Source organism: Microtus pennsylvanicus, chromosome X (assembly GCF_037038515.1).
Source record: "Microtus pennsylvanicus isolate mMicPen1 chromosome X, mMicPen1.hap1, whole genome shotgun sequence".
Classification (NCBI taxonomy): domain Eukaryota; kingdom Metazoa; phylum Chordata; class Mammalia; order Rodentia; family Cricetidae; genus Microtus; species Microtus pennsylvanicus.
Window position 1 is genome coordinate 82,092,983 of NC_134601.1, and position 14,691 is coordinate 82,107,673.

General features: G+C 39.8%; 1 protein-coding gene and 1 pseudogene across 1 annotated transcript; one reads left to right on the forward strand and one right to left on the reverse strand.

Annotated features, from left to right (window-relative positions):
* Window positions 1–1,862: 1,862 nt before the first annotated feature.
* LOC142840378 (trafficking protein particle complex subunit 13-like) lies at window positions 1,863–2,627 on the reverse strand. Its single transcript, XM_075956930.1, has one exon. It carries the CDS (start codon window positions 2,625–2,627, stop codon window positions 1,863–1,865), a length of 765 nt encoding a protein of 254 aa, XP_075813045.1.
* A 6,361-nt stretch (window positions 2,628–8,988) lies between these two features.
* On the forward strand, window positions 8,989–11,300 carry LOC142840720 (protein disulfide-isomerase A4 pseudogene; annotated as a pseudogene).
* Window positions 11,301–14,691: the final 3,391 nt, after the last annotated feature.

Sequence of the window (14,691 nt, forward strand, 5' to 3'; positions counted from 1 at the left end):
GCTAAGCACTCCAGTTTCTCATTCTCTGCATCTTGAACAGTTGTGCATCTGTGTTAATTCACATCTACCTCCTAAAGAAGCTTCACTGGTGAGAACTGAGAAATGATGGTGAATTAGAGTAAAATACATTACATGCATATATGAATATTAAAGATTTACCTTTTAAAAAGAGGGCATGATGTTGGGGGGATGGAACTGGAGACACCAAGAAGAATGAGAGGGAGGTGTAGCAAATGAATATTACCAAAATTCATTGTACCAATATATGAAACCTTCAAAACATAAAAATGTTATTTAAAAATAAATTTAAAACATGGTACCATAGTCACTTTTAATACCAGCACTTGGGAGGAAGAGGAAGGCAAATCTCTGTGAGTTTAAGTCCATCCTGATCTCCAGAATGAGTTCCAGGGCAACCAGGGCTATGCAGAAAAACCCTATTTTGAAAAACAATGACAAAAACAAAACAAAACAAAAATGTGGTACCATAATACAACAACAGTTATTGCTCCCACAGCAGGGGACAGCTATATCACAGTGCTGTTTGGAGAAATGAGTTAAGTGGGTCACAAATCATTAGATCTTTGGTATACCTAATTCCATTACATAAGGAATTACAGTATTTTGAATTACAAACAAAGATATAGTAATAATTTTTTAGATAAAAACAGTTTATTTATAAAGAGATATAAATTTCTGTCTGGAATTTTGATGATTCAGAGAATGGGACTGAGTCATGCAATACAGGTTCCTTTGTCAACATACTAATTTGCATAGAAGTTTGAATTTAAGTGAGAATCAGTCCTCTATTGCCAATGCCTGGTCCAAAAAGGAAATAAACAGAAAAATAACCTACCAGGTTTTCATGAATTTTCTATATCCCAGGTCTACCAGGAGTTTCTTGTCAGTGCTGTACTTCTAATTCCAGCACCTAATAAACTTTGTCAAGAAAATTTGCATTCCTTGAAAGTATAACCAACTATATTCAAAATAATTCTTTTATAAAGAAGTATATTGATGTAGGACTCCCCACTGTATGCTGTGAATACCATTGGTGAATAAAGAAACTGGCTTGGCCTGATAGGGTAAAACAAAGGTAGGCAGGGAAAACTAAACTGAATGCTGGGAGAAAGAAAGGCAGAGTAGAGTGAAGCCATGGAGCCACCGCTGGAGACAGACATGCTGAAACTTGGCTGGTAGGCCACGACCTCATGGTGATGCACTGATTAATAGAAATGGGTAAAATTAAGATGTAAGAGTTAGCCAATAAGAAGCTATAGCTAATGAGCCAAACAGTGATTTAATTAATACAGTTTCTGTGTGGTTATTTCGGGGCTGAGCAGCCAGGAACCAACAAGAAATCTCCTTACAACAGTGTATAGCTTAATTTACTTCAGGGTCACATCATGGAGACATGGAATAGGACCTTCCTTTGTCTTTCCTGCCACAGGAACATCAAGTCAAACATCAATTCACACAGGAAAATACCTTCACAAGACATGGGGACATATAGGGAGAAAGTAGAGCATAGAAATGATGAAGGAAGGACAATTTCAAGTCATGTGTATTCCCTATTCAACCCCAGGCAGCACGCCCTGAGAGATACCTTCTAAGTGGGGGGGAGAAAGTGAGAACTGGACATTACGTCAAACTCCAGATCAAAACTGACGCGGCACCTCACATAAAACCAACACTGGCAGATTGATTTTGAAAACAGCAATTGTTTAATTTTGAGAGGTAGAAACAGTCTCAACAGAAATAATCTTTCTTCATACTTGTTAGTTGATCACTTTTTGGCTGATACAAGAGTTAAAGTGTTTCTGGGAAACTTCTTGAAAACTATCACACTGGAAGTCTCACCTTCAGCTTCCCATTTTCATCACGGAAGGTACTACGCAGACTTCTGCAACACCATCATAGCAATATTTGGTCTTTAAAACTGTGTCTATTATCTGTATGCCGGAGATCTTCCTCAGGCCTAGCTGTAAGCACAGTAGTGTCAGGGTAAATGACAGAGATGAGCCTGGCTTCAACTTACCAAGGCTTCTTCCTGAACATCCACACCAACGAACAGAAGTTGTATCATGCATTTTCAGAACCAGTTTCATTTTCTTATCAGTATAATTTGTTATCTTGCAGGAAATTTGAAAAGGTTCTTCATGGGTTACAGTATCTGGAATTTTCTCCAAAGACAGCTTCAGTTCTCCAGAACTGCGAGCTTCTCTTTCAAGTGGGACTGTGTGTAGCATTGCGATTTCGCCAAGTTCCCACTTCCACACGATCTCTAACTTTCCCATTTCTATTAGTCCACTAAGCTTTCTCGCTTTCTCTAAATAGTCCTCCTTGACCCGCAGGTGATATAAGTAATGGCGTCCTTCTGTTTCCTGCAAAAATGTTCTGGTTCCAAATGTACACTCATCTTCTCCATCCGGGTTGAGAGTATTTAATGCTTCTTCTGTGTACATTTCAGGGAGCTCCAAGGAAACTTTTCGTATAAACACTGTTGAAGGCGAAATGTTTTGAATCTGAACTTCAAGAAAGAAGTCATCCTTGTCTGAGTTGTAAAACTTGGTGTTGACTTTCAGTGGTCTCGAAGGAAGAAAGATACACAATTTCCTTAAAAACATATCTGCAGGCCGAGTTGAAAAGACATTGAACTCACAGGAACAACTCTTCCAGTGTCCATTATTTTATCATGAGTGACATCATCAATACAGTGCTCTACCACTATAGCCATGGAAACCAAAACATGGAAAGGCAGAGCTCTTGTATAAAATCCAATTATTTCAGTGTCATTTTATTATGACTTAATTGCCATCACTGGAAATCCTCATGTAACTGTTATTTTCCCTCTTTCTTAGAAATGTGGCTCTGGGAATTTAAAATGATGTCAATCTTCCCTTCAAACATTTACATTTCTGGTACAGGGCTACTTCTCAACAATATGGTTGCCCAAGCAAGACCTGCATAATGACAGCACTGACATGCCAGTGCAGATAGAGGAAGTTTCACAAGGCCCCAACCCCTAGATTTATAAGAAATCAATGGCTGCTGAGAAAGAAAGAAACAGTTTTCTCTATGGAAGAGCCACTTGATAGGTTTTCTAATCCCAAGCAGTCAGTCATAAGCAGGCATACATACAAGTAACACTAAGTGAACTCAGTAGTGTGTGTGTGTGTGTGTGTGTGTGTGTGTGTGTGTGTGTGTGTGAGTGTGAGTGTGTGGTTAATGTAATGTGCATAACAATAATTATGGAAGGAGTGGAAAGCCATAGGAGGAGTTGGAGGTAGGGAAGAAGAGGTGGAAATGATATAAAGGCAGTAGTCATTCATTAAATTCTCAAAAAGTAAGAAACTAAAATTTAAAAAAACAGGTCATGAGTACTAGAAAAGATATTGTCTCAATGCTAGCCTGTAGAACATAAGGTAGACAAAGAGAGAGATAAGGGAGTCAGGAAAACAGTGAGTAGTGGGCAAAGACACTATAAATGAGCTGTGATAATGGACTCAGAATATGTCATAGATAATTTGGAAGGTAGAATGGTGATAAAAACTGTTGGGCTTGATTTCAATATTTTTCAGGTTCTTCGGGATAATGGGAAAATTAAAATGGTACCTTAGAATTGTATAGCTGAGGTAGATAGCAACTATTAGATCAGGTAAGTTGACTAGAGGGAATGTTATATCATTTTTAAAAGATAAATATACATCTGCTTTTAAAATAGCGCATAGCAAACAAAAAAACAGTATGAATTGAGGATGAAACAACTATAGAAAAACAAGAGATATCTGGAAAAATTATCTACCAAAATTGAAATTACATATTATGTTGTCTTATTCAAAAAGTGTATTGGGGCTGCTGCCATGGCTCAGTGGATAAAAGGCACTTACTGGCAAGTCTGAAAAACTGCAGTTAATGCCTAAGACCCACATGGTGCAGGGAGAATATCAGTTCCCACAGGTTGTCCTCTGACCTCCAAACACCTGCTGTGGCATGAACACACACTTATACACAAACCAATAACCAAAACTAATTTTTAAACTATCCTTAAAAGAGTATTGAAACAGGACCTTGCATTTACTAGGCAAGTGATTGACTGCTGGGCCAAATCAAGCCAATGATCCCCGAAAGTGCTTTTTTTTAAATGCAGAAACGTAGTGGTGGTGGCACACACCTGTAGTTGCAGCACCTGAGAAGCAGAGACAGGAAGGGTGTCACAAATTAGAGGCTAGCCTGGTATGTTTAGTGAGTCCAAGACATATAGGGCCACAAAGTAAGACCTTGTCTCAAAAACCTTAAAATAGTGAGCATGTGTCATGTGAAAGCAATACAAATGGATGGAAATAGAAAACACTATCCTGAGTGAGGTAAGCCAGACCCAAAAAGAGGAACATGGGATGCACTCACTCATATTTGGTTTCTAGCCATAAATAAAGGACATTGAGCCTATAATTCGTGATCCTAGAGAAGCTAAATAAGAAGGTGAATACAAAGACAAACATATAGGCATCCTCCTGAATATTAACCTTCATCAGGCGATGAAAGGAGACAGAGACAGAGACCCACATTGGAGCACCGGACTGAAATCTCAAGGTCCAAATCAGGAGCAGAAGGAGAGAGAGTATTGTGCTTTTTTTAGGGTTCTTCTTGCTGTAGATTTCTAGTTTTATTCTACTACAATGTAATAATACATAAAAAGTATTTTGGTTCTTTAGTTGAGAGTTGCTTTTTACCATATAAAGTACACCATTTTAAAGATGTTCTATGCCACTGAGATAAATATGTACTCTATAGCATTGGATGAAGATTCCTGTTACATTAAATTGACCACTGATTTAGGTTAACACTGAAGTTTGTTTATTTTCAGTTCAAGAAATCTATCTAAAGATTGTAGTCTCCCACTACTATTTTAGTTGGTACTGATGTTAGAGTTGAAGTACACAGAGTAAGCAGTCAGGAACACAACATAGATATAAAGTGACCAAGTGACCATAGTGTAAAAATACCAAGAGTAGAGGGCAATCTGCAATCTTGTGTTGACTATCTACAAGAATTAACTGAGAACTGCTAATTATTGTTATTTGGTATCCCTCAAACAAAGTCAAGCTAGCAATTCTCAGTAGACAAGAAAATATGCCATTCACAACTGTTTTTAAAAAGGAAAGATCTAGGCATTATACTATTAAGAAAATTAAAGACCTCTGCAACTAAAATGTCAAAACACTGAAGAAATTGAAGAAGACATCAGATGATTGAAAGATTCCCCCATGCCTTGTGTTGGCAGAATTAATGTGAAAATTGTTATCTTGCTGATAGTTCAATACAATCTCCATCAAAATTTGAATCGCAACCTTTACAGAGCAAAACATAACAATCCTAAAATTCATACTGAATCGTAAATGACTCTGAATAGCTAGAAAATAAACAGAAAGAACAATCCTGGTAGTACCACAATACCTGAATTTAAATTATACTACAGAACTATAGTAACAAAGACATCAGTTATATTAAACACAAAAACAGCCTTGGCTGATGAGAACCACTGCAGTCCTTCAACATTGACCTCAGATGGTAGAACTTTTTGGGCAGTATAATATGTTCTGTCATTGGAAACAAACAACATACTCCACTAATGAGCACTCTTAGGTAAAAGTGTATCTCCACTGAAAACAATCCATTTGAAGACAACTATGTCTTAACAAAGTTAGGATTTATTTAAGTCTCTGTTTTAAGGTCTTTAAAATCATTTCTTAGTTAATTAAGCAACTATTATTTTAGGTCACTGTGGCATATTTAACACCATATGTGTGTTCCAAAATATTTATATATCTGAGAGCTTATTGCATTAATTAAAACCTACTACTTCCTCCTCAAGACTGGTGACTGATTCTATGGACATTTAACAATCAAATCTGGAGGTCAAAGAGGATAAAGGGGCTAAGAAGACAGTTTATATTATGATTCTTACTCTCCAAGGTCAGCCAGGACTCGTAGCCTACAGTTCTACTAAGACACCCATCCTCTTGAACAGAGAAGATGTATAAACACTGAATATGTATTTTATCGCAGTAGATAATGAAACTGATGCATCTGATAGAAAAAAGTTAAAGAAGCTTCAATCAAACTTAACAGTAAAATAATGAAGAAAAAGATAATTTTAGACACATACATTGTCTTAAACATTGAACAGAAAAGTATAGCCAATAAACAAACTAATTGGTAACAATAATAAAAAACTAAAAGAGGCAAACTAGATCTGAAAGAGGGCTCTCAGTATGCACTATAACAGTTGTTACAAGAGTTTCTCAAAAATAATAAAAGATATCCATGGATATAGCATTCAGGGAGAAAAGCCAACAGTTTCTAAACGTTTCTTGACACACCTCTGTTGTTTTAACCAAGAGCCATAAAAAATCCAGTACAGCTAGCCTTCACCATAATGTATCATTCAGCCCTTCTTAACACTACCATTAAGATATTTTAACATACAGTTAAGTGTATTTTCAATTATGTAAACAAACTTTCTGTTATCTATCTTGGTTTGGGATGTATGTTTGGGTTATCTGAAGCCAATAATCACCAAGAACTATCTTTAGTGCTACAAAGTGGAGATCAGAGCCTGAGAAGTGAGCCCTATAATAGAGGTTACTCCAAGGTGTCTGTGCTATTTAAAGAGCTAATAGTCAAACAAGAAGATAAATATCTTCATTTGGCTTCATCACAGGCTACATTTCTTTCTTTGCTATGCATTATGATTTACCATATTTCTTGCTCTAGGACAAAATGTCTAGATTATTTTAAAGTAATATAAACACCATTTGGACAGCAATAAAAATTGTCTTGCCTCTAAGGTCTAACCTAGTTTCTATCATTCGTAAGCCCCTGGTAACTATTATTCTGTTCCTCATATTTGGTCTCTACATTTTTTCTATTGTAAAATACAAATCTTTCAGACCAACAATCCCATGCTAAAAAAGATGGTCCTGTAAGATTTCAAAGGCACCTGTACCACCTCTGGCTGTCATGGATCAGAGTCAGATTGCATTGCTCTTAATAGGTAGAGTCAACAGCACAGTGTCAGCTGGGAGTCATTCACCCCTCAAGACTGAGGAATGGGAGTCTCCAAGAGAAGAAATAAGCTAGATAGGCACAGAGCGGAAAGATGTAGGTGGCTAATGGCTAAAGGTTAATATAACTGTAGCGTTGTACTACAGCAGCACATCATTCGAATAAGCAAACAGTAAAGACATAAAACCACCCCAAACCAGATGATACCAAAATAGCCAACTGAGAAGACAAATTGCCCTTCACTTCATTATATTGGCAGCTCCATATCATTAGCAATGCAAAATTGTCTACCCTGTCATGTCTGATTTTATCCACATCTGAAAATTCCCAAAAAGGGACAGATAAGGAGGGTAACATCTATTACAGGAAAGTCTCAATCCATTCTTGGAATTCCTCACCTCTTCTCCATCAAAGCTGAACCCACAAAAAGAACTATCCAACATCTCTGGGATGTGTCTCTTATTGGTCTTTTCTTGTATATTATGGTCTTTGATTTAGTCCTTTTCATGATATGTGTGTGTATGAGTGTGCCTTATGGGGTTTAGGTTCTTTTTTTTTTGCTTACTTGCTTATTTTTTGTTTGCCTGTTAATTTTCTAAAGAGAGACAGAGAAAGAAAGAAAGAAAGAAAGAAAGAAAGAAAGAAAGAAAGAAAGAAAGAAAGGAAGGAAGGAAGGAAGGAAGGAAGGAAGGAAGGAAGGGTAGTTGGGTTGGTATGAAGGTGGGGAGGACCTAGAAGGTACTGGGAGAGGGAAAAGCATAATCAGAGTATATTGTAATAAAAACTTGCTGTTTGAAAAAAAACCCTACTGTGGTGGTTTGAAAGAAAATGGCCCCCAAAGGGAATGGCACTAGCAGGAGGGATGGCTTTGTTGGTGTGGGTGTGACCATGTTGAAGGAAGTCTGTTACGGTAGAGGCAGGTTTTGAGGTCTCATATAGGCTCAAGCCACACCCAGCATGTTGGACCACTTCCTGTTGCCTGCATGTCAAGATGTATGATGTACCAGATGCTTCTTCAACACTGTGTCTGCCTGCATGCAGTCACACTCCCCACCATGACGATATTAAACTAAATCTCTGAAACTATAAGCCACCACCTCAATCAAACATTTTTTGTTTATAAGAGGTCATGATGTCTCTTCACAGCAATAGAAACCCTAACTAAGACACCTACACTTACCCTTTGAGTGTGTTATCATTGTCTTGTAATAAATTCACGATCAATTGCTTAAAGAGAGAGGATATATAAATTGCAAATATATATAGCCAACATGGAAGCAATTAAATGTATAAAGCAGATATTAACAAATATAAAAAAAGAGAAGCAGAAATACAAGTAAGGATTGATCATCCAGAGAAGCTATAAGGAAACAGGATTTTTTAGTAAATGTAAGTAAAATAGACCTAACACAAATATATAAGCATTCTGTCCAATAGCAGTACAATACATATTATTTTCATGCATATGTGGAATACACTACAGGAAGGGCACAAAAGTTCTATATACTTCAAAAGATAAGACTCATATCAAACATATTTTCTGGACACAGTGGCACAGGAATTGGCAACACTAAGAATTTAGAGAAATTCACAAATTTGGAACTAAATGACCAAGGGGACAAGAAAGAAAATAAAAAGGGATATTGAGAAAATTAAATGGCAACACCGCATTTTAAGTCTAATGAATTGAGAAAAATAAAAATGGCAACACAATATTTGAAATCTAATGGGATTTGAATCCCACGGTAGTTCTAAGAAGAACATTTACAGCAGTAAGAGACTACATTTAAAAGGAAAGCTCTCGAGGTTTTGCTGCGCTCCCGCGTCGCTCGGGAGGTCGGTGAGAGCTCGGAGGTGGCCGGTGCCTGCAGGCCTCCCTCCGCACCCCACCATGAAGCTCCAGAAAGCCTGGCTGCTAGTCCGTGCCTGCAGGCCTCCCTCCGCACCCCACCATGAAGCTCCAGAAAGCCTGGCTGCTGGTCCTGCTCTTGGCGTTGACACAGCTGCTGGCTGCGGCGAGCGCTGAAGATGCGCAGGAAGATGCTTCAGATACAGAAAATGCCATTGAGGATGAAGAGGAGGAGGAAGATGAAGAGGAGGAAGATGACTTGGAAGTTAAGGAAGAAAATGGTGTTTTGGTCTTAAATGATGCAAATTTTGATAACTTTGTGGCTGACAAAGATACAGTGCTACTGGAGTTCTATGCACCGTGGTGTGGACATTGCAAACAGTTTGCTCCAGAGTATGAGAAAATCGCCAGCACCCTGAAGGATAACGATCCTCCCATTGTTGTTGCTAAGATTGATGCAACCTCAGCATCCATGTTGGCAAGCAGATTTGATGTGAGTGGTTATCCCACCATCAAGATCCTGAAGAAGGGACAGGCTGTTGACTATGAGGGCTCTAGGACCCAGGAAGAAATTGTTGCCAAAGTCAGAGAAGTTTCCCAGCTCGACTGGACACCTCCACCCAAAGTCACGCTTTCCTTGACTAAAGATAACTTTGACGATGTTGTGAATAATGCAGACATCATTCTGGTGGAGTTCTATGCCCCATGGTGTGGCCACTGCAAGAAACTTGCCCCTGAATATGAGAAGGCAGCCAAGGAGCTCAGCAAGCGCTCTCCCCCAATTCCCTTAGCCAAAGTTGATGCTACTGAACAGACCGACTTGGCCAAGAGGTTTGATGTCTCTGGCTACCCCACTTTGAAAATTTTCCGGAAAGGAAGGCCTTTTGACTACAATGGGCCACGAGAGAAATATGGAATTGTTGACTACATGATTGAGCAATCTGGGCCTCTCTCAAAGGAGATTCTGACCCTGAAGCAGGTCCAGGAGTTCCTGAAGGATGGAGATGATGTCGTCATCATTGGGGTCTTTCAGGGAAACAGTGACCCAGCCTACCTGCAGTATCAGAATGCTGCTAACACCTTGAGAGAAGATTACAAATTTCACCACACTTTCAGCACTGAAATAGCTAAGTTCTTGAAAGTCTCCATGGGAAAGTTGGTGTTGATGCAGCCTGAGAAATTCCAGTCGAAGTATGAGCCCAGGAGCAATGTGATGGATGTTCAGGGCTCCACAGAGGCGTCAGACATTAAAGAATACGTGGTGAAGCACTCCTTGCCCCTGGTGGGCCATCGGAAAACCTCTAATGACTCCAAGCGGTACACCAAGCGCCCCCTGGTGGTTGTATACTACAGTGTGGATTTCAGCTTTGATTACAGAACTGCTACTCAGTTTTGGCGTAACAAAGTCCTGGAGGTGGCCAAGGACTTCCCTGAGTACACCTTTGCCATTGCTGACGAGGAAGACTATGCCACAGAGGTGAAGGACCTGGGGCTCAGCGAGAGTGGAGAGGACGTCAATGCAGCCATCCTAGCTGAGAGTGGGAAGAAGTTTGCCATGGAGCCGGAGGAGTTTGATTCAGACACTCTCCGGGAGTTTGTCACAGCCTTTAAAAAAGGAAAACTGAAGCCAGTCATCAAATCACAGCCAGTACCCAAGAACAACAAGGGACCAGTCAAGGTGGTGGTGGGAAAGACCTTTGATGCCATCGTGATAGACCCCAAAAAGGATGTCCTCATTGAATTCTATGCACCCTGGTGCGGGCACTGCAAGCAGCTAGAGCCCATCTACACTAACCTAGGCAAGAAATACAAGGGCCAGAAGAACTTGGTCATCGCCAAGATGGATGCTACTGCCAATGACATCACCAACGACCGATATAAGGTGGAGGGCTTCCCCACCATCTATTTTGCCCCCAGTGGGGACAAAAAGAACCCAATTAAGTTAGAGGGTGGAGACAGAGATCTGGAGCATTTGAGCAAGTTTATAGATGAACATGCCACAAAGAAGAGCAGGACCAAGGAAGAACTTTAAAGGCCTGGTGGTCTGCAGAAGGTGGAGGGACCAGACACTGTAGTGGACAGCACTGGCCACCAAGGAAGTGGGCCAGCAATGGAATGGCAGTATCCTGACTTCTTTTTTTTAATGCTTTGTTGTGCCAACTCATGCTCTTAATACTGAATAGCCATGAATGACTTGATAGTCTAGAGCAGATTTTTTTGGAGGATACATCTATTTTTGTCATTTGGGGTCTGATTGGTTTGGTTTCGTTGGTTTGCTTGGTTTTTAACATTTTACTTTAGTATTTCCTCAAATAAGTTTTGGATCTTCTGTGTGAGAATTTTTTAATTTAAAGTTTGAAAAGTCTTTGCCAAAAAAAAAAAAATCAAAAAAAAAAAAGGAAAGCTCTCAACCATCTTGATACTACTACAACTCAAGTAACTAGGGCAGGGTAAAATAAACACAAAGTTAATATAAAAAATAAAATAGGAAGGTGAGCATCCAAACTGCCTAGGCTCTCACAAAGCCAGTATGTGCAGTAGGATCAAAAACCCATTGCCATTGTTCTTGAGTTCTCAGTAGTCCTCATTGTCCGCTATGTTCAGCGAGTCTGGTTTCCCACAGGGCAGGGAACCCTGATTGCTCTTTGGGCTGGTGAGGGAGGGGGATTTAATTGGGGGAGGGGGAGGGAAATGGGAGGCGGTGGAGGGGAAGAGACAGAAATCTTTAATAAATAAATAAATTAGGATCAGACCAACGTTAATGAACTAGAAACTGGAAAGGCAGTATAAGACAAGCCAAAGTAAACCTGGTTTTTCAAAGGATAACGGTAACTGACAAATGTTTAGGTAGGCTTCAACTCCAGCAGACTCCATCATATAGTCCAAACCAGACTGAAGAACAGCAGCCCTGCTGGACTCTGCATCCCCCCAATTCTCTCAGAAGTTCGCTGCTTGGCTGTTAGCCACATCAGTTCAAGGAGCAGGTGAATAATAGGCCTGACAGCTGGACTGCCCCCATGGCCTGGAACCTATTCCCTCAAGACCCATTGCACTGCCCAAGTCTTCCCACTTGATCATCCTCCTCACAGCCAGCCCTTTCCCCCAACTCCTGCAGACTTCATCAGCTCAGGTACAGTGCACACCAGTCTAAAAAACAGGTGAGTGACCTGCTTGACAGCTGAGCTGCACCACTTTCCAGATTTGTTCCCCAGGACCCATCCTGTGTTCATCCACCTCCTATGTCATCCAGCACCACTGCAGGGCCCTGGCCACAACTCAGGTGAAATCCCAGCACTCAGATGCAGACCATACAGTCTGAGGAGCAGACTTCAGTGGCTCAGGTATAGACCACGCCAGCGGGAAAAACAGGTGCAGATAACAGCAGTCAAAAAGAACAGGCCACACCAGTCAGAACAGAGACCCCCCCCCACTGCACCAAAGGCCAAGCTAACCACCAGTAGACAAGTTCCCAACTGGGACAGAGATGCCTTATTAGTTCAGAGGGCACACTGGACTGTCAGAAATCCAGACTACAACGATGAGAAGACCAAAAAGAAAACAAAAACCAAGGATCAAAACACCCATCTGACGAAAACAAACTCAGAAATCAGGATCTAGATCTATAATCACCCCCCAACCAGATACCTAAGCACCAGTGTAAGAACACAAACAACAACAGCCATGGCAATATGGCACCACCAGAGCCCAGCTATCATACTACAACAGGCCCTGAATATTCTAATGCAGATGAAACACAAATGCAAGTACACTGACATTTGTAAAAAAAAAATTACCAAAGTTTAAATCACACATCAAACCCAACATATTAACTGTCTGAAACTTCAATACCCATTCTCACCACTGGACAGGTCTACCAGATAGAAACCTAACAGGGAAATAATGGAACTAACAAATATGACTCAAATGGACATAACAGATATCACAGAACATCTCACCCAAAGACAAAGAATGCATCTTCTCAGCACCTCATGGAACCTTCTTCAAAACTGACCATATAATCGACCACAGATACAAAAAAATCGAAATAACCCCTGTATCTTGAAGGCGTAAGTCACAAACAATGCCACACCAATGTGGGATTATGATTAATAGGGTGATATTTATTTAAGGGGGAAAAACTTACAGATCACTGTCCCAGGCAACAGCCCTCTACGCGACCAGGAGTCTAGACGCCGGCGGAGCAGGAAGTGAAGAGAGAGAGGAGAGGGAAGTGGCCGCTTTTTTAAAGGGAGAGAGACCACGCCCCAAGGGGCTGGTATCTCAGCGGCGATAGGCTGGAGTAGTGGGAGGACCTCCCGCAACACCTCCCCCTTCTGTTTAAATAAGAGAGTTCTAAACCTACTATGAAATTATATACAATAAGTACAAATATCCTATTCTAACTAGCTTAGGTCTTGTATAATAAATAACTTGGCCAAGTCATGAGAGAAAGTAACTACATTTATATAGTCTTCAACCCCATCAAAGATCTGAGAAGGGAAATAATGTTACCTGGGTAATTAGGAAGTTCAGTAAAACAACTTCCAAAACATGCAACAAATCACAGAGACAACTAGCTACCTAGGCAATCACCCAAAGTCACATTAGCAGCGTTGAAGCAACCAACTTTGGCTAAGGCCTAACATAACTGACACACCATTTTCAAAGGCAAGCAACTTTTCAAAACTATCTTACCCTGTCTTGGCAGGATAAGACAGTCCTGTTTTATCCATTGATGCATGCTCTGTATCTTTGTCGGTGGTTGAGGTACGGGCATTTCTTTGCCCCAAGGCCAGTTCTGCCAAAAAGAAATGCTCCAGGTGGAGTGTCTTTGATGCTCAACATTCTCTCGGGAATAGAGTGGTGTTGCCAGGAGCAATTGTGTCTCACTACCACAAAACTCTGAGTTAGATTAAAGGCCATTTTCTACAGCTCTTTGAAGAAGTTGAAGATTATTTATCTATACTGAGTATAATCTCTATATATCTAAAGAACCTGATTAGTCTAATTATAAATGACAAACTTAGATGACTATTAGTCTATATAATTCTCAATATCTATCTAACTTAAAGACTAAGACAATAAACGACTGTGAAACAAATGAGGACAATGACCTCCAAATATAAACAATGTACAAATAAATATACATTGCAGTAGGTAAATATATATCAATACACAAACATTATATAAGTATCTTAATCAGAGGTAGAAATGTACACTGCAATATGGTAAATATATACAATATATATATATCAATACAATATATGTCATTACATAAAAAATGTTTTAAACAGAGGTAGAAACATGAATGCATACAATAGTCAATACAATTTAACTTTGTATCAATATACAAGAATCTATACCAATATATTTGTCTAACAACAGTAACTCACAATTACAAATCTATTATCCCATCATCCCTCTTTTTTTTTTTTTTTTTTTTTTTCAAAATGATCCCTGAGCTTATAAAATTCCTCCCCCAACCCTCAATCGTATACTAATTATAATCAACCCCTAAATGATGTCCCTAAACCCAAGGGCAAACTTTACTGGGAGAGGGGACGTCGTCCTCTAAAATTACTTCCAGCTGTCATAGGGGCGACGTTCTTTCTGGGGGATCCTGTGAAAGTAAAATGATGGTTAAATTTCAAGATCAATGTCTTTTAAAATTGCCAATAGTCTCTGAGTATTTTGTGCAGGTCTGGCCAAAATGTTGTATAAGATGTGCACCATTTCAGCTAACCAAGTTGGAACTGTCTTGTGCAGCTGGTACC

What these genes read in the sequence shown, in the direction of transcription:
- LOC142840378 (XM_075956930.1), bottom strand. Translation starts at nt 2,627, where the DNA reads ATGTTTTTAAGGAAATTGTGTATCTTTCTTCCTTCGAGACCACTGAAA.